Source organism: Euleptes europaea, chromosome 14 (assembly GCF_029931775.1).
Source record: "Euleptes europaea isolate rEulEur1 chromosome 14, rEulEur1.hap1, whole genome shotgun sequence".
Lineage (NCBI taxonomy): Eukaryota > Metazoa > Chordata > Lepidosauria > Squamata > Sphaerodactylidae > Euleptes > Euleptes europaea.
Genome location: NC_079325.1, coordinates 36283838 through 36304071, shown reverse-complemented (window position 1 = coordinate 36304071; position 20234 = coordinate 36283838). Strand labels below are relative to the sequence as shown.

The 20234-nt window shown below is 45.6% G+C and overlaps 1 protein-coding gene across 1 annotated transcript; it reads right to left on the bottom strand.

Moving 5' to 3' along the window:
• Positions 1-6649: 6649 nt before the first annotated feature.
• RBM18 (RNA binding motif protein 18) lies at positions 6650-20110 on the bottom strand. Its single transcript, XM_056860704.1, has 6 exons — positions 20093-20110; positions 16594-16721; positions 10607-10733; positions 9360-9446; positions 9065-9150; positions 6650-6827 (listed from the first exon to the last, which is right to left on the bottom strand). The coding sequence occupies exons 1-6, from the start codon at positions 20096-20098 to the stop codon at positions 6668-6670; spliced, it is 594 nt and encodes a 197-aa protein (XP_056716682.1). The 5' UTR covers positions 20099-20110; the 3' UTR covers positions 6650-6667.
• Between the last annotated feature and the right edge of the window lie 124 nt (positions 20111-20234).

Here is a 20234-nt window from a genome sequence, read left to right as displayed (position 1 = left end):
TTTGTCAGGCTAAGCAGTTGATGCCCTACCTGTCCTGACCTAGCTGCAGTGATCCATGCAACAGTCACCTCCAGGCTAGACTACTGCAACTCACTCTATACTGAGCTGCCCTTAAGGCTGCTCCAGAAAAGTAAACTGGTCCACAGTATGCAGAGGCGAGAGTCCTCACAGGGACCCCATGTTCAGCCGGTGCTCCACCAGCTGCGCTGGCTCCAGGTTGAGTACCGGATCAGGTTTAAGGTCTTGGTGCTGACCTTTAAAGCCCTAAACGGTCTGGGGCCATCATAACTATGGGACCGCCTCTCCCGATACACCCCTCAAAGAGCATTGCGCTCATCCAGTAACAACTTCTTAGTGGTCCCCATCCTGCGAAGTATCCGGCTGTCCTTTACACACACATTTCCTGCACAGAATTGTGCAAAGAGGTGCTGTCTCTATAGGGAAGCCACATGCGCACACACCTGTGTATCCCTCCTTTGCATCATCTAATTGCAACCTTCTCTTTGCAGAGACCTTTATTTTTGCAGTCTGTAAAGTGACACGCTTTCATGGCATTGTGGAAATAATAAATGGGGGAGGGGCTGTGGCTCAGTGGTCGCTCATCTGCTTGGAACACAGGTCCCAGCTTCAATCTCCATCATATCCAGTTAAAAAGATCAGGTAGTAGGTGAGATGAAAGATAGCCTGAAGCTCTGGGGAGCTGCTGCCAGTCTGAATCTGATGGACCCATGGTCAGTGGCGGACTGGGCATTGTGTTAGCTTGCCCAATGGCAAGTGGGCCCTGTGGATCCCTGATGGAGTGGACCCCCTTAAATATTAGACAATATGTTAAAAATAAAAATTAATAAAAATTAAATGATAGCCTTATAGTTGTGGGTGGGCCCCCTTAGTCTCCTGGCAACCAATATTTTTAGACCCAGTCCACCACTGCCCATGGTCTGATTCAGTGTATGACAGCTACATGTGTTTCCGCAATGGGGAATATTGTTTTATTCTCCCTCCCCCCCGCCCAACAATCTGAACATGCTGACCACTGGAAAGCCTTTAGTCCTCCTTTTGAAATTCAGCCAAGACATACAGTGTCAAAAGGTGCCCCATCCACCCTTCAGAACAAGAAACTTTATTTTAAAAGTTTTAAAAAATGTTCTGGATGCTACACTTTCTGCCAAATTTGGTGCTGGCTCAATATTCAAGCATACACATAACCTGTTTAACTGTCAGGGTCACAGCTCAATTTCAATTCTGCTCCTCAGTCACCAAGATGGTTTTGATCAGCCCCGAGACTATCCCAATGTTATAATCTATGCTTGCTCTCCAGTGGTCCCCACCATGAGTTCCTTGCCTACACAGGGCACTAAATGTCTACACAAGCCTGTCTTAGCCTAGCAAGACAAGAGCAAAGGCCCTCCTTTTCCCATTCCCTGTTGGCATGCTTTGTTTTCAAAGGATAAGTGGCTTTGGTTGCAAAAAAAAAACTGTGTGGAAGCAGCCACTCAAACAAGGTGGGATGTGAGCGTGGTTGGACCATCCTCATAACCTTGTTCCCCAGAGCTACGTGATTCATCTTTTCCTCATCCTGTATAACCTCCTCTTTCTGAGATTATAGAGTCAAAACAGGCTTGTCAGCTGTGTGGAGAGGAAGGGGCAGATATCTGTATCTCCCTGCCCAAATGCACACTATTTTCTCTCATTTATTTCACCCTCTTGGGCTCACCACCCCCTCCCCCAGGCTTTTGACAAGCTTTTAAAGAAAAATTGGTAGTTGCTATGTCACTATAGCAATCTGGGTACTGTTGCTTTAAGAAGAGTTGGTTTTTATGCCCCGCTTTTCTCTACCTTAAAGAGTCTCAAAGTGGCTTACAATAACACATGAACCTGCCTTATACTGAATCAGACCATTGGTCCATTGAAGTCAGTATTGTCTTCTCAGACCGGCAGTGGCTCTCCAGGGTCTCAGGCTAAGGTCTTTCACATCACCTACCTGCCTAGTCCCTTTAATTGGAGATGCCAGGGATTGAACCTGGAACCTTCTGCATGCCAAGCAGATGCTTACAAACTGAGCCACAGCCCCTCCCCATAACAATCCCTTTCTCTCCCCACAACAAACACCTTGTGAGGAAGGTGAGGCTGAGAGAGTTCTGAGAACTGTGACTAGCCCAAGGTCACCCAGCAGGCTTCATGTGGAGGAGTTGGGAATCAAACTTGGTTCACCAGATTAGAGTCCACTACTCTTAACCATTATACCACGCTGGCTTTCTACACCAGCAAAAATCCCACCAGCAGTGCAGAGGATGGGGGAGAACTGGAGACACAAGAGGATACCAGGGGAAACACGGCACATATCCCTGGGTGAACGCTTTGTTGGCCCTGCAACTTCTGCAAGTGCCTCTGCATTTGCAGCAGCAACGGATGGAAAACGGGGAATTGTACCCATGTGGAAGCAGTCAGTAACCAAGGTTGCTGCTTATCAGCCAGAGGCAGGTAGCAGCTTCTCTGCTGCATCCATTGGAGCAAAGTCACATGAGAAGGTGAAGGCTGGTGAAAAACATCACAGTTCCCAAGTCTGACATCCATACTGGAAGGAAATTACTTCTCTCCTTTTGCAAATGTGACACAGACCCACTGGGCTGGTGGTGAGAAGGAAACAGAGGCCAATCAGCTGTCTATGCATCCTTCAAGGCCTTTTTACCCAGCCTTAGTGGATCCAGTCCACTGAGAGCAGCGATCAGACAAAAGTCTTTCCCAGCCTTTTAAAGTAGAGCCTCCAGGGTGTGAACCTGGGATCTTCAGCATGCAAAGCAGGTCCTCCACCCCTGATCTCAGAAGCTGCCCTACACACTGATAGCAAGTGTGGTTCTCTAGGGCCTCAAGTAGAGGTTGAATCTATCCCGCCCTTCTGCCAGGGAACTCAGAGCAGCCCAACAGGGCAAGGCTGAGATTGATTTTGGTCTCACTTGGTCATTGGTCATGTTCTTTAACGGCACCCTTCACCATTGAGTTATTGGGCTCCATAGTCCTCTTTCCCAGCACTTAATCGCTGCCTCTGCCACCTCTAGAGTGGTGTAGTGGTTAAGAGCAGTGGTTAGGATTGGTTTGATTCCCCGCTCCTCCACATGAGTTGCAGAGGCTAATCTGGTCGGTTTCTCCACTCCTACACATGAAGTCAGCTGGGTGACCTTGGGCTAGTCACAGCTCTCTTTGAGCTCTCTCAGCCCCACCTACCTCACAAGGTATCTGTTGTGGGGAGGGGAGGGAAGGTGATGGTAAGCCAGTTTGATTCTTCCTTAAGTGGTAGAGAAATTTAGCATATAAAAACCAGCTCTTCTTCCTCCTCCTTTATTAGAAAGTTCTATATTTACCAAACCCGAGACTTCTAGTAAAGCCTACAAATAAAGCCTCTATCTGCATACATTATTAGAAGCCTTTTTAAGGGTTTGGGCTTTCTGATGTTAGAAATAGGAAGAAGAGAGGATTAAGGGGAGGGGAGACTATTTGCATACAATTTGATTAACATAATTAATTCCAAGCACAGAACAAAATTTTCTGGTGTGACTCTTCCATCTTCAGGCCCATGCATTTTAAAAAATTGGCACACAAACACTGTTGAGAGGCTGGGCCGTTGCGAACAATGATCATCTTTTGGCATACCCTAAAGCTGCTTTCAGCAGTCAACTCCCACATTTCGAGAGTATGCAACCACGATGCTTTTATAACCTCATCTATCCCTCACGATCACTCAATGGAGAATGGCTGAAGTTCTGTCAAAGGGCTTTGCCTGCTGGGAGCACGAGCTCACAGAGGAATGGCTTTTGGAGCATGGAAGAATGTCATAAGTCACCACTTCTATGAATTTTCATGCACATTCTATGAATTTTCACACACATCCCTCCTAACAACCAACAGTCTGCAATGTAAGTAGCATCCAAAGGGAGATTTTTGGTTTCCTCCCAGCCTCGACATTCCTGCTGCTCCCTCTCACAGTCCTACTACAAGGGTAATGAAGAGAGCCAGAATTGCTCATTCATTATAAATTCCAGGCCCCACTGGTAGAGAAGAATATCTAAGAGCCAGCGTGGTGTAGTGGTTAAGAGTGGTGGTTTGGAGCGGTGGGCTCTGATCTGGAGAACCAGGTTTGATTCTCCACTCTTCCACATGAGCAGTGGACACTAATCTGGAGAACTGGATTTGCTTCCCCACTCCTACACATGAAGCCAGCTTGGTGACCTTGTGCTAGTTACAGCTCTTTGAGCTCTCTCAGCCCCACCTACCTCACAGGGTATCTGTTGTGGGGAGGGGAAGGGAAGGTGATTGTAAGCCGGTTTGATTCTTCCTTAAGTGGTAGAGAAAATTGGCATATAAAAACCAATTCTTCTTCTTCTAAGGGGTTGTATTTATGCAGAGCTACTACATTCACTCAAAAGACAACCCTGAATTTAAGATCCCCCCCAAGTTACACACACAAGTTTTAAAAATTACTGTACATAGTAACTTGCAGTTGACAACCCATTCTTCCTTGACAGCACATCTGGGAAGAGGTACTAGTCTTCCTTTCATGTACATAGAGTATTAAGAATATCAGCTTGCCACAGAAATGTGAGAAACACAGCCACCAAAACAGCATAACACGAAGGAAAGATACAGGACCTACTTGGACTGAAATCAGGACTAGGAGTCCTTTTGAAAAATTTATGTAGATCAAAGACTATGAAACGTGCTCCCCATCATCACTGTAGATGTGCAACCTAACAAAAATCCAGACTGCAGCAGAAAAACCAGCCCAGTGTACAAAATGATTGTTGTATAAAGGCAAAAGGAGAGGGGGAGGGTTGGAAGATTGCGCAAAACATGGAAAGGTTGATTTGCAAGCGCTACAAAGAGACACCTCTGATCTTTTGGACTTGTTTTGCTTTGTACATGGAGACCCATCACAATGCTGTGGGAATCCAGCTTCTCACAAATGAATCTTAGTGTACAAACAAGGAGCTTATAGGAGGTTGCTCAAATTATCTTTTCCTTTTACAACACAGAAGCTACTCAGAGCCAACTGCCACTCAAAACTCGCCAAAGACACACTGGGACTGTGTGGGTGATTTTTCTATGATGCTGCATTGTCAGTGAGCTTGTTCTAAATTCCATTTGAATGTACACCAAGCACGGGCATTTCTGTATGATGCACCCCACATCCATTTTGTTTTATGGGTTCTGGACCTCTTCCCAGGTAGACTGCATCAGAATGCAAACATCTGGCTGAGGGCCTAAGAAATGGGCAAGAAATACCAGGTGTTGCTAAGTGGGATTTGAATCTGACTAGTAATACAGATGAGAGGATACTGTTTTTTAAAAAGCAAAACCCCTCACAACACAAGATCAAGAGAGAGGGAGACAAAGAGAACTGCAAGATCTCCATTTACAAGGAACCCTTTCCTATGTAGCAGAGGCTACTCACATTGAAAGCACATAGCCAGGAAGGAAGAAGGGATCCTGAACTTTTAACTGGCCCTAAGTGGTTGGATTGAAGGGGTACTACAGCTGTACAGGCCAGACTGTAGTAACCTCCATAAATCACGAACTGCAAACACTTGTTTGTGTTACAGCAACCCTCACTAGAATTTCAGGACTCAAGAGCGATCTTGCCTCCACTTGAAGCAACACAATAAAAGAAAAATAAACATTCAACAAGACCCCAGAAGGTTTCTAACAAAATATTGGCACAAATAATGCAAAGTCACATGCATTTTACGGATCGGTCTCACAAAACTGCAATTTCAAAACCTGGCCTGTCTTACTAGAGTGGTGTAGTGGGTAGAGTGTTGGACTAGGATCCAGGAGAACCAAGTTTGAATCCCCACTCTGCCTTAGGCCAGTTACTGTCTCAAACTAACCCACCTCACAGGGTCGTTGTGAGGAGAAAATGGAGAAGGAGAATGTTGTAAACCATTTTAGGTCTCCTTTGGGGAGAAGAATGAAGTATGAAAACAAAGTAATAAATAAATTACCGGTACAAGAAGATGCCATTTTAAAACTGCTACATTTGGTAGTCCTGAATATAGTTTATTCCTATACAACCATTTTAAAAGAATGTATTGATACATATGTCTGAGTGCGTTTAACTGGGCAGAAGAAGCAACACAAAGAGCCACCCCCCAATTTCAGGGTTCAGGTTTGTTTTAACAAGAGTCAAGATGAAAGAGAAGGTACTTGTTGGTTGCTGGAGTATACACACACACCACCCCGTTTCAGTTTTGTTTTTTGTTGGTCAGATTTATTTTCTTTGCTGACTAATAACAGCAATAGTATTTCCTGGCTAGAAAAAAAGAACTAATTCAAGCAATTAAAGAAAATAAGAATTCCACTGACAGCACAAATCTTGTACTTTAGAGTCAGGCTTAGCCCCACTGATGTGGTAAAAGTTCCGGTATTACTATTGAGAACAAACTTAGTTTTGCTTTCCTTTTAAGATGTTCTTCACTACTTTTTGGAATGGCGTCATATTTTGTTCATCTTCTCCACGGCCACCAAGAAGGTTTATTTCCGCACATAATTAGGTGAGATAACCAGGTCAACGCCACGCACTTTCCAGAAGTCAGGTAGTCCATTGCTCTTCCTAGTTAACTATATATACAAGAATGCTGGGCATTGAAGGGGGGGAATATCTGTCTCATCGGGATCATCTCTTTGACTTCCAGGCTGTCCTGGAGTACGGAGTAGTCCGTTTCTTATCAGGCGGCTTGAAGTAGGAGTAAGCAGCCACTGGGGGGAACTCTGCATCGGGGTTCTCCGCCATCATTTTCAGCTTGGCCTCAATGGCTTTGATCTTGGCACTAACACTGTGGAGGAGACAGAAGTTTGCTTTAAAAAAAGTGACCTCCCCCCCCCGAGAGTTTAAAACCAAAACCAAGGCACACAATGGCCCACAATAAAAGCCCCAGGCAACCAGGACAGCTTTAAGTACATCGTCGTGGCCTCTGTCCAGTCCCACATGGGATCTGCGCAGGCCAGCTGCACGTGCGCAGATCCCCATGTGTGCCTGCACAGAGGACCACTCAATGAACAACAATTACAGGTAAGTGCAACTTGTTGTGTGTGTTTCTTGAACAACAGATTTCTGGTGCTGTGTGACAAATGGCTGCTGGAATCATGGGGGATTTCAAAAGAAGCTAGGAACATGATGCACAGGGTGAGCGGGGAAGGTTGCCTGTCCGGGTTTTTAAAGAGACCAGAAATCGCACTGAGGATGCAAAGGTCCTGTTAGGCCACCTGTAAAACAGCTCTTTGGACCTTCATCTCCTACATTGCTATAGAGCTGCGTTGGCACATGGAGGATTGCCTCCTGCTCAGACTTCCACAGACTTCAGGTCCCCCTCCAGCAGGGCTGCTGAGAGGATGAGAGAGATGCCAAGTTCGTCAACCAGGAAATCTTGGCGGAAACAAGTGAGGCAGCCATATAAAACCCTCAATCCTTCAAGATACCTCTTGCACTCCCCACTGGGTTCCTGATTTCTCATTTGTTTAACCCCTTTCCCCACCCCCCCTTCAGTGCCTGCATCAAACTGCAGGTGGCACAGCAGGCTGATAGGGAAGTACAATTTCATCCTAACACTAGTACTCATGATTTCACAAGCAAATGAAAATTCACACAGCATTATCAATCTATGGAATAAATGGTCACTGGCTGAGGTGGTTTTAAAGGGGGGGAGTTCGTGGAGGAAGAAGCGGCCTATCATCGACGTTAGTAAAGACAGCTGAACAGAACTTCCATATTCAGAGCCAGTTGGCCATGTCCAGCTTGTGAAATCCCAAGAATCCCAGCCACATGGCTGACTTCTGCTGGAAACCAGATGCTAGGCTAGCAGGGCTATTGTTATGCTCTTGTATGGCTGGCTCTTTGGAAACTTTCTTCTCCTCAGAACCATTTCAACCATTACAAAGCAGCAGCAGAAAAGATGCCCTTCCCCCTTCCCTGCAACTTTGAAAGAGGATTCTGAAGATCTGAGGCACGCTTGTGGGAGACTCGTGTCTCTCACTATACTTGGGGTGGGGGACAAAGGACACGTCTTCTCTCTGGTGGGGGACCAGACACTTAGTGAGAACCACCAAGCAGCAAGATGCATTTTCTAAGGGCCTAACTACATGTAATATGTTTCCCAGGCCTGTTCCTGAGTCCAACTGACAGATGAACTCTGGGAGTTCTGTACCCAGAACTCAGTCCCAGGCATGCTGGGGCTTGATGTGGACTCGGGGAAGGCAACTAACAATTAAGACTTCCCAAGAGTTATTTGAGCAACCTTTGCACACTGGAGGAGTTTGAGCAAGTGTAGTATTTAAGACAGGGGTGAGAACTCATTTGTTAAGAGGGCTGGATATTGGATAAATGTCACTTGGTTGTGCCGGGCCATGCCTCGCCAGCCCAGATAGGGAGCGAGGGGTGGCTGCCTCATGGGCCGGATAAGAGCTCTCAAGGGAACGGATCCAGCCCGCGGATCTTATGCCTGACACCCCTGATTTAAGGGATACTCAGAAGTAAGCTACATAAAATATTTTGAAGTATACCATATAAAATAGTTAGCCTACCTGCTGTTTTGCTGTAGACTGACTATGAGTTTTACTGGAAACTGCCCCTCCCCACAAATCTTGAGAGGCTGTAGATATTTTTTTTAAAACACAGGGCTGATTCTGGGGTTTCCAGTGCTGAAATCTGAGTGCAGACTTAACACATGGTTCATGTTTAATGCTGGGAAGCCAGCAATAAACTGGCTGAGAGCCAGCCTGGTGTAGTGGTTAAGAGCAGTGGATTCTGATCCGGAGAACTGGGTTTGATTCCCTACTCCTCGACATGAGCAGCGGATGCTAATTTGGTGAACCAGGTTGGTTTCCCCTCTCCTCCACATGAAGCCAGCTGGGTGACCTTGGGCCAGTCACAGTTCCCTCAAATCTCTCAGCCCCACCTAACCTCACAGGATGTCTGTTATGGGGAGGGGAAGGGAAGGTGATTGTAAGCTGGTGTAATTCTCCCTTAAGTGGCAGAGAAAATCAGCATATAAAAACCAACTCTTCTTCTTCTTACCTCAGATTGGACTGGGCTGGCTCTGTGCTGGACGAGGGCTCCAGACTGATAGGCAGTATCTTTTCATTCTTATTCTGATCGAATCTCTGGAAGAGGGAGAGAAAGGATGGGAATGGCAAAAATTACTTTGCAAAAGCGGAGCAAAAAAATGGATCCAGCCCTTGAAAGACGAAGTGGAGCAGCCAAGCACACAGTGTTTATGGGCTGGCCCGCTGGCCCCTTCAGAGCAGGGAGATTACTCAGGCTGCTCGGCTCCAGAGCTGAGGGGAGCAAGGAGACCCCAAGTTCTGCTCACCTTGACTTGGGCATGGGCCCACCGCACCACCAATTTTTTTGACAGGGCCAGCTTGCCATTGAGGCACTGGATCGCTTGCTCAGCTTCCTGTGTGGGAAAAGCATCAATCAAAAATTAATCCCTACCCCAAGGAACAGAGGCTCCTCTGTCCTTTGTGCTTAGCTTTTTTTTTCAAAACAGTAAAAATAGTCACAGGAGCCTGCAGTACAGATGAAGGATGTACATACTGGCAAGCAACCTATAGAAGACACTTAGCAAGCATACTATTTTATTTCTTTTTTATTAATAATTTGAACTTTTTATATATATAGGGATACAGAAAAAAAGGGAAGAACGCATTGGGGAAAAGGAAACCCCCCCACAAATTACAACATGTCTGTGCCCAAACAACTATCCATCCTTCTCTGTATCTTACCCCGGTATTCCAACATCTTCTCGGTGAACTCTAACTATAGAAGAAAGCCATTACTTGAAGATCTAATGTTTAGTAGAGGTTTCTAAGACAGCAATGCAAATTATAGTAATATTATTTACATATTTGATTAATACCTAATATGTATAATATTGCTTGATAAAAACTTATGTACATTTTCTATACTAATTATACTAACAGTGCTGTCAGCAAGCATACTATTTTCGAGCTGTCAGTGGTGTGCTGCAAGGTCCACCCACCCACACATGGACAGGGCATGCCTTCCTTGAACAGTGGGCAGACCAAAGTGGTTGACGCACTAACTGTTCCTTCCTGAACCCTGAAATTCGATGCCACCTCCCTTGGAAACAGTTAGGGGGACGCCAGAGTTATGTTTCCTTTAAGGAAGAGCTGTGCTGGGAGAGCATCCAACAAGATGGATTGGTCTGGAGACAGGAAAAGACCAGTGCATCATTATGCCCAGCCCCCTCACTTCCTACTGGCTTCCTTGTTGGGGAGGTGGAATAGAGAATGCCTTCTGTCCAAAAATTCGCCATGGTTCTGGTTGGCTTCAGTATTTCTGGATCCAGCGTTTCATGTCCACATTGAGGGCAGAAAACCAGATCTTTTGCTTGTTCACTTAGCAGCTGTCTCATGAGCCTGGACAATACTATGGGTGTTTCATGGAGTTCTGGCCAGTCCCTGTCCTCAGCCTCAAGCCACTGAGCACATCCCAAGTCTGGGCCACCATTGCGTCAGCATTATGACAGCAAATTGTTACCCACGAGGAGCAAGATCATGGAAAGGATCCCCCCCCCAAAAAAAAAAACCTTACCGGCTTAGTTTCGAAGTTCACAAAGCAGTAGCCCCTGGGCTGCCCCTCCAAAGCGCCTGACTTGTGGAAGAGAAAATCAAATTGCTTCACCTTGCCAAACTTTTGAAGGAGCTTAAGAAGGTGGTACCTGGAGAGAGAAGAGGTGGTCTGTTTACTGAAAGGTAAAAGAAAGCTGAACTCGGTAGGAAACCAAACGACTGACAGCACTAGTTCAGCACAAGCAGCTCTCACATCTTTGTTATGGCATCGCTGACCCGAAGAATGGCGTGACTAGAGACACAAAATTTCCAAGTACGCTAAAGCCACGGAAAATCCCAGGAAAATATGAAATGTATGGAATATGCTCTTATTAAACCTAATCTTATTTATATTTTAGTTAACCTATAACACCGTATTTAGCATATTTAAGAAATTTCAGAGTATAAATGCCTTAGATTTCTACAAGCAAAGCTGTAAAAGCATCCAATAGGAGAGCGAGAGAACACTGCAAGCCACTGCACCCAATGCTATCAAGGCAGATCTCTTCGCTTTCAAGGTCACCAGAAGAAGGCAAGCAGCAGCTCACAGGGAAAAAGGCCTCATGCGCTCCTCTCATTAAGGCAGCAGCACCCTCTAGGAGCAGAAACACACCTTGGTGTTGCATATGTCTACAATATAAACAAGCTATTATTCCCTAATACTGTTGACTGTCTTACATGAAAACCATCCAGCTACACATTTGGAGTGACTAGAACCATGTCTTCAAAAGTATTTCACTCCTCCCTAAGAACAAATATTTCACAGGAGGTTTTTTCAGTGCTGTAGGATGGCCCAGGCTAGCCTGATCTCGTCAGGTCTCAGAAGCTAAGCAGGGTCAGCCCTGGTTAGTATTTGGATGGGAGACCACCACCTCTGTTAGTCTCTTGCCATGAAAACCCCAAAAAAGAGGTCGCCATAAATCGGCTGCGACTTGAAGGCACTTTACACACACACACACACACACACACACACACACACAGGAAAAGGTGAAAAGTTCAGGGGGGGTATAGAAAGAACACTGAATTTTTCTCTGGCCCTTCACATCTATACTTGCAATAAAGTCCAAAAGAAAGAAAGGACACTGTTCATGCCTTCACCAAAAGGCATTTCAGAACATCAAATGATTTTGATGACATGGTAACCAGGTGAAGCACAGAATGTGGCAGCCAGATGGAACAGAGCTCCAAAACAGGCCCAATATAGCTTCCAGTTCTCGGGGCATAGGGGGTCCACACAGTCCACAGCTTTGACTACTGAGGTCAGGGACTACTCTGGGCTCCCAGCAGCAGCTAGGTCACAACAACTTCCCCAAAACTCACGCAGGTCTCTGCTAGTTTTGTCCTGGATTCCAGGACAAGCAAGGCAATTCCAGGAACTGGAGTAGTCTCCCAAGTCAGGTCACTGCGGATGTGTTCCTGGAAGAGGAGGAAGACCCAAGCAGCTGGAAGGGAAAAGTGGCCTTGCTCAGTGAACCCTCCCTTAAGGAGACTAATGGAAATTAAGGGACGAACTCTTCCTAGGAACATGACAGTGTATGAGTAACCTTCAACTTTTCCTGCAGTTATGTGAATAACTCATAACAGAAATTCTTAAGGGAGCCTAAGGAGACTGTTGGTTACCTTAACGTTTTGGAAAGCGCCAGCCTGTGCTTTGGACTTGCTGGAGAACTTCCGGGGTCACATCCCTTCCTACGACCAGAGGAAAATACTGCACCTCTAAGATATGCTCTTGTAGCCTCATTTATTTATTTTTTGAAAGTCATCATCAAGATTTATTAGCTATTGTTAGAAGTGCATGCACAGTCCCCTCCCCACCTGCCTTCTCTCTTTTGGCAAACACTGACTACTTTCCTGAGGTCTCAAAAACATAACTAATTTCTTTCCTTGAAATGAAAATGTCTCATACCTTGCCAAAGGGAACACGACTAGATTTCCTTTGGCCAGCCCCAGAGGAGTGTCTATTTTTAGGGCCTGTTTGTGTGGCTGCAGATCAGTCTTGATTTCATCAGAATGCAGCATGCATCTTTTCCCGTAGCGTCTCCACAGAGCACAGCTGGGAAGCAACACGGCCTCAGAGTCATTGAGCTTAAATACTGTGTTGGATGGGGTGGGGGGGAGAGAATGTTAAATTACACCAATTTAAAGCATAACAAGATGAGTATGTTAACCCCCAAGCTCCAATACTGCAGCATTCCTCTGCAGGCAGAGTTAAGCAATACCCTTTCCCCCTCCAGTACACCGTTTGTAGGGTTCTCTCAAGCTTGCTGCTTGTGTGGCTATATGGTCAGTCACCAACAAATCATTGCAAGAGTTCTGCTTTGAAGTCACAGACAACCAAACCCTACATACATAACATGAGGCACCTCTGTAACAGCAGCACAGCCAATGCATGTTGACCAGGACAGCGGGGGAGACCACTGGATACTACGGAACATGCCAGTGCAAAGCAACAAGCCGTGCAGAAAATAACAGCGATCCTGCAGGTGTGACCACAGTGCCACTGACACTGTTTTGTTTTATTGAATTTAGATTCTGCCTTGTCAGCTGCTTCAAAGGCCTCTGATGGGTTAAATACAAAATATTCAGTGTGTAAACAATTAGCTTTTTGACAGCAGTTTGGGGGCCTACAAATATCTCCCCTAACATGTTACACTTGGGTTACATGCCTGTGAACAGTTTTACATTGATTTAATCAATAACCTCAACAGGTTCAGAAGAACCAAGCACAATGGACAGAGAGAGGTAGAAGAGCCTTTGTAGGATCCAGTGCTGTTATGCTGTGGCATGTGCCCTCTTCACTCCATGACTCTGAAACCGCTATGCATGCACTTAGCTCTGGATGTCCTACGGAAAGTGAAGAACTAACTTCGGTTTTTTGGCAAAGTTTTATGCTTTGTGCTTCTGTTATAGGAGGCTCAAAAGCAGAAGTTCATCTCCTCTTAGGTATCTCAAACAGGCATCCACACTCAAAGCGGTGATTGCCACAAGAGAGATCCTCCTTGGCAAGAGACACTTTTGGGCCACAATGAGGTACTATTGTTATGTCTGTGGGCAAATTTTATTCTTTATTCTCCAGCTGCAATTTTGCACATGACTCCATTCTTCACTTCCAATACTTTGGATTGTTATTTGGATAGGTCTGTTCAAGGGGTCAAGAAATGGCTTATATGTATGGCAGGGCTGCTTTATGAAGAGGGAACAGGAAGCCAGGCTGTTGGAAATTACTGAAGAATCTTGATGGGGTACTTGGAGTGATGCCCCCCATGGGGAGGGGGGTGTCACATCTCCACTGTGAGCTGCAGCCAGACCTCGTTCTTACTTCCTGTCATCCAAAGCAAGTGTGGGACAATCTGGCCAAGGTCAGCTTCCTTTTCCTCCAGCCTTCCTCCTGGCACCCTAAGAGCTATTCAAACGCTGAGTTGAGGCTTCCTCTGAACAATGCTGTCCCAAGGATATGGGAATGGTACTTGCCACATGCTAAAGCCATTAGAGCTGGAAATTCTGGCCCACTGGGAGTCAACAAGATATTGTTAAACACATTGTTTGCCAAGCAAAACTTCTCACAAGAGATCTTAAAATGGGATGCAAAGAACTGATGCATGGTGCCTTTCAAAGGACCTCCAAAGGAGTTGAACTTTAACACCAAGTTGTTTTATATTAAGAAGGGCTGTGAGAAAGACAACTTGCAGATGGGTAAACTAAGGCACACCAAGATCCGCGCCATTCATTGACAATCACAACAATACAGAAGTACTGAAATCTATTGCAAACACACAATGGTATTTCTGCTGGAACACATTAGGTGTTAAATGCTGAAAGGAAGCAGGCTAGTTAAGCAGAAAAAGAGAAAATAAGGGCTTCTGTTTCCCATCAGCCAACAGGATTGTATGATCTTGGGTAACCCCTAGTTCCTCACCCTCTTATCCCAATCTGTAAAATGGGAATAGTGAAGGTCTGCTTTAAATGGCTATTGCAAAAATGAACTAGAATACAAAGCACTTTAAATTCTTCCAAAGGGCTATGTAAGCTATTGCGTCTGGCAAACCATGACATTTGCACTTCCTGTCATTTTGATTGCAGGATATTTTGCTAGAAATTGGCTTCTGAAAAAAAATCTAATTTAAAGGTACACAAACACCACAGGGAGGAAGCTTCTGTATTCACAAGGCAGTGAATTTTCAACTGTGCAGTCCCTTGGCCTCATCCTCATTGCCTCTAATCCATCCCTACTGGCTTTAAAAAAGGATCTGACAAATTCATGGAGGAGAGGTCCATCAGTGTCCACTAGTCTAGGTGACTGTGTGTTAGGAAGCCCATGCAGTACACAAGGTGCTGGCTTTCCATACGTAGGGAATGTTTGATTTTGGAGGAAGGCTCACAAACATGCCACACCCATGTGTTCTAAAATGGTATGTATCCTAAAAGAAATCTACCCGTCTGCTATTTCAGAATGTTCAAATTGTGTCAATGATCTAACAACCAAGGTAGGATCTGAACCAGAGGATCCTATGCCCAAGTCCAACTTTGTTCACTCTATGGCACAGGCTGCTGTATTACATGAATACCTCCAAACAACAAGATTTACAGGGCCAATCAAAGAGTCCCAGAAGCCGTAGTCAGATTTTTGTAGGAACACGAATGCCAAAAACCACCACCAGCAGAATGATTTTTAAGGAGCTGGGTAACCAAAAACCTTAGATTTTTCTGGCCTTGTGAAATAAACCAGTAATAATCAGAAATAAAGCAGTACAGCAAAATAAATCAAAGTTTTGATTGTGTTTTGAACTGAAATTCCTTGCTGCAGATCGAACTGCTGCAAATGTTCTCTTCCCCTCCCCCTCACATAATTTGTGGAACTTTAATTCCCCAAAATTTCACAAACGGACCCTTACCAGAGGCCAGGGCAGCTCAACACCGCTCGCAATTACTCACAGCGGATAAGCCAGAGCAATATAAACACAGGGCAAAAATGGTAATTAATGCAAAACCAAGAAGAGGCCGACTATCGCAGTGCTGAATGACTTGCCTGAAGAGGGCATTACGCTAATGACGGACTCCACTTAGAGGCACGGTTAGGACGCTGCCCGGCTGAAAGGAGCAGCACTTGGAACAAAAACCCCAAACCACTTGCTGAAATACAAGGAGCTGGACAAAAATTGCTTCCACAGCTGAGAGCCACACAATATCCGGGCAATAAAACAAGAACAGCCACTTGGAATGCATAAAACCGAGATTGTTTTGTAAAGCTGGGGGGAAAATGGCCAACCGAATCTTGGTCTCGCACATCTAATCTCCCTGTGAGCAATCAAGCTCTCCTCCATTGGCGTTTAATTGCCCCACTTCAACTTGCTCAAACGTGTTAGCACGCAATTTAAACGTGCTAATCATTCAGAGGCCAAGGGAATGTCAAACGCATACACTTAACATTTGCTGCCACCAGGAAAGAGACTGGGGCACACACAGCTGCTCTAACTGGCGACCACTCACATAAATATCTCGGGCCCATCATGCCTTACAGGCCCCTTTCTGCCACCACCTCAAAGATCACATCTCCTTTACTTGACCATCACATGAACAAGGCTGTGGACAATGGCAACCAGAGTGGAACAAAACACCAAACCAACATAAGACAACAAAACAGGGAAGGGAGGATCTCTTGAACTGCTAGGGCAGTGAAGGCAAAGGAAAAGTAGTAGGATGCTCTGGGAAAGGCTGTGGCTGTATGGCCTTGTCTTGAGGATGGGCCTGAATAAGGAGAAAGACCCTTTTCCCATCTTTCCCTCAGTGTTTTGCTGCCTATTCCTTTTCAAGGGAACCTCACTGCATGGATCTGTACAGCTCTAAACATACTGTGATCCAAACTGAAAACTTACACAGCAGCAGAAGTAACAATTGTATGCTTGCTTCCTTACTTCCTTCCCAACCTCCAGGCTCAGTTTCAGATCCCTGCCCTTGCCACCCCTCACTCACTCTGTAATCTTGGGGTCCAGGTTTCCAATCCAGAGGCGATGCCCATCCTGCAGAGCCCCCTCAGACAAGATGGACGCGTTCTCCAAGCGCAGGCTATGCATGGGAGGCACTGCGGCCGCCATCCGCACCTAAGAAGAAAAGACAAGGGGAAAAGGGTTGTGGGAAATCAGCTTGAGGTTGGAAAACAAAGAGCTGGCTCATCCCTTAAATGAGTAACACTATCACAAGAAGCAAGCCAGTGCTCCAAGCTAGGGTAAGCCAGTTTCCTAAGTGAAATCTCAGACCTGGAATATACCAACAGAATGCACTTGTATAGCTCAATGCCCAAGTGTAGGAACTGTTCAAATATCATTCTCTATTATGAATACAAAAGGCTGGCTTCCAGCAAAAAAATTTCCCCCTCTGAACAACAGTACCATCCCACCCATAAGATTGCTGCATGGGGCAATTAAAAAACCCTTCCCTCTTCACCACCAACATTTAGATTGTAAAGCAGGGGTGTCAAACATAAGGCCTGGGGGCCAGATTCGGCCCCTTGACAGCTCTTATCCGGCCCATGAGCCAGCCATGGCAGCCACACACACACACTCTTGATCTGGGCTGGTAAGCCCAATGCGGGCTTGCCGGCCAAGGCATCCACTTCCCCACTCTTAATCTGGGCTGGCAAGCCCACTGCAGGGTCACCAGCTGAGGCAGCCAAACCACCACCACCCCATCCCGATCTGGGCTGGCAAGGCATGGCCCAGCCCGACCAAGTGACTTTTATGTAATATCCAGCACTCGTAACAAATTAGTTCAACACCCCTGTTGTAAAGTCTTCAGAGCAGAGACCCTGTTCATTTTATAAAACTGTAAGTATCGCTTTACTCTGCTCTGGTTAGACCTCACCTAGAGTATTGTGTTCAGTTTTGGGCACCACAATTTCAGAAAGATGTAGACAAGCTGGAATGTGTCCAGAAGGGCAACAAAGATGGTGAGGGGTCTGGAGACCAAGTCCTATGAGGAAAGATTGAAGGAGCTGGGTATGTTTAGCCTGAAGAGGAGAAGACTGAGAGGAGATACAATAACCATCTTCAAGTACTTGAAGGGATGTCATATAGAGGATGGTGCTGAGTTGTTTTCTGTTGCCCCAGAAGGTCGGACCAGAACCAATGGGTTGAAATTAAACCAAAAGAGTTTCCATCTAGACATTAGGAAGAATTTTCTAACAGAGCGGTTCCTCAGTGGAACAGGCTTCTTCAGGAGGTGGTAAGTGCTCCTTCCCTGGAGGTTTTAAGCAGAGGCTAGATGGCCATCTGTCAACAATGCTGATTCTATGACCTTAGGCAGTTCATGAGAGGGAGGGCATCTTGGCCATCTTCTGGGCATGGAGTAGGGGTCACTGGGGGGGGAGGTAGTTGTGAATTTCCTGCATTGTGCAGGGGATTGGACTAGATGACCCTGGTGGTCCCTTCCAACTCTATGATTCGGTATGCATATACACTGTTTATGTAGTGCCAATAAATATAGACAGACCAGCCTCTGTCCCAATTAATTTACAATCTAAAAACAGTACCTAGGGAAAACAAGGGGGGAATAGATCAGGACAAAGTTACATATTTAAAACTGGGCTATAAAAACAAAGGAAGGTGATTATAGGGATGGCAGAGGCCACTGAGACAAAGAGGGATTCTGTGGAAGAAGGAGAAGTAGTAACAATGCACCAACAATTCACACGAAGTACTTTAAACCCAAAGGACATAACTAAACTCTGAAGCCCGACTGGTTTTTATTTAACACTTTGGTACACTCTTCCACAAACCTGATGAAACTTCAGTTGCACCACACCCTTGCATAATATATACTCTATTCTCCATTTTATGTAAGCTGCGTTGGTCACCCATTACGGAAAAAGATGGGGTACCAATTAAGTAAATAAATAATATATACTGCACCCTGATTGCTCATTAGACTCTGGGTCTCAGGCTCAAAAGGAACTTTCATTAGAAGAGTACACCTCTGGGTATGTGTGCAGGGCAATATCCCCCCACAACACATTCCAACCCAGAAAATTGGGCTTAAAAGACACAAAAACACTACCAACAGAGGCAGTAACAGTGGCTGCTCTTGAGCCTTAGCATCTCTCCAGAAGGAAACATGGGCTGTACAGCTAGGCTCTGGTAGCTTCTCTCTGCTAGAGATGGAGAAATGAACACCACTAGCACTGCCTCCTCTCCTTCCTCTGAGGAAGATAAAACTTAAAAGTCCACTACTTTGTTGGATCATGCTGTCCCCTGTCTGTTTTTTTCCATTATATGTCTTATGCTCAAATAAGATTCTTCTGAAGGCTTTAAAGATGAAATGACTATATTAACTTTCTATTTTCTTTTTTAAGAGTACAATTCTTCTCTGTTTATCTACCTGGCAAATAAATTAACTGTAAATAACAGAAATAGGAAGCTACCATATATCAAATCCCCTTTCCTCTAACAGTGGTTCTCAAGGGACTTTGGCAGAGAAGGGTCTTTCCCTAAGGGATTTTGTAATTAGAGGCATCATGGACTAAACCTGAGACTCTCCACATGCAAAAGCAGTGCTTGACCACGGAACATATAATAATAAACTTGGGATTTAAAAAAATTGTATGCCACCTCAAGTGCTTTGGCAGAATAGCGGCATGCAAGTAGATAAAAAACAATAGTGGCCAAGTGTATTTGCAAACTTCCACAAAGGCATGAACAGCTGTTTAAAAGAAAAAACAAACATTAAAACATTGTCGAAGGCTTTCACGGTCAGAGTTCATTGGTTCTTGTAGGTTATCCGGGCTGTATGACTGTGGTCTCGGTATTTTCTTTCCTGACGTTTCGCCAGCAGCTGTGGCAGGCATCTTCAGTGTGACTCCTCTGAAGATGCCGGCCACAGCTGCTGGCGAAACGTCAGGAAAGAAAATACCAAGACCACGGTCATACAGCCCGGATAACCTACAAGAACCAAACATTAAAATATTTATCTTGCTTTTCAACCACTGGATCTCTCCCCACGACTGACCTACAATTCAAATAAACACTCCTAGTAAAAAGCCACCCTAAAAGCAAAGGCAAGTACACAAAAAATACACCAGTGAGAATAAGGGAGCAAGCATAAAGCTGTTTTTGGAGATAAAGAAGACTTAACACGTACATGTTGTTTTCAGCGTAATGATTTAGATAATTTCTTAGCTACTTCCAAAGAACGGAAGGGATGGGGGGATCTTAGAATGGGGGTCGCTTGAGGGCCCCCCCCCCACGACGAGGCCAGGAAAGGTTCAGCCTCATAGCTCTCACCCTCAGGACCATTCGAGTTTCGCTGGGGCGTGTGCAGTGTGCGACCCCCAAAACACATGAAGGAGGCACACCCCTCGATCCCGGTACTTCTTCTAACAGACAGTCAGACGGGGCGACTCCATCTGAGCACCCTCCCCACAAAAAATGGGGGGGGGGAGAGTGAAAAACGGCCGCCCCCAAGTCAACAAAAGACTCACCGGCATCCCCTCAGCCCCTCTCTCTCTCTCTCGGCCCGTTGTGACGTCACCGGCACGCGCCGAAGGGAAAGAGAGCAACAACTGTCGCCGGTGACGCCATCACCTTCGCGCGCGGCGTGAGGGGAACGGACGTCATACGTGC

Excerpts from the sequence above, each read along its gene's own strand:
- RBM18 (XM_056860704.1), bottom strand. Across the intron at positions 10,734-16,593 it reads CTGGACCCCAAGATTACAGA|GTACCACCTTCTTAAGCTCC; the intron begins GTGAGTGAGGGG and ends TTCTCTCTCCAG. Across the intron at positions 9,151-9,359 it reads GGGCCCATGCCCAAGTCAAG|AGATTCGATCAGAATAAGAA; the intron begins GTGAGCAGAACT and ends TCCCTCTTCCAG.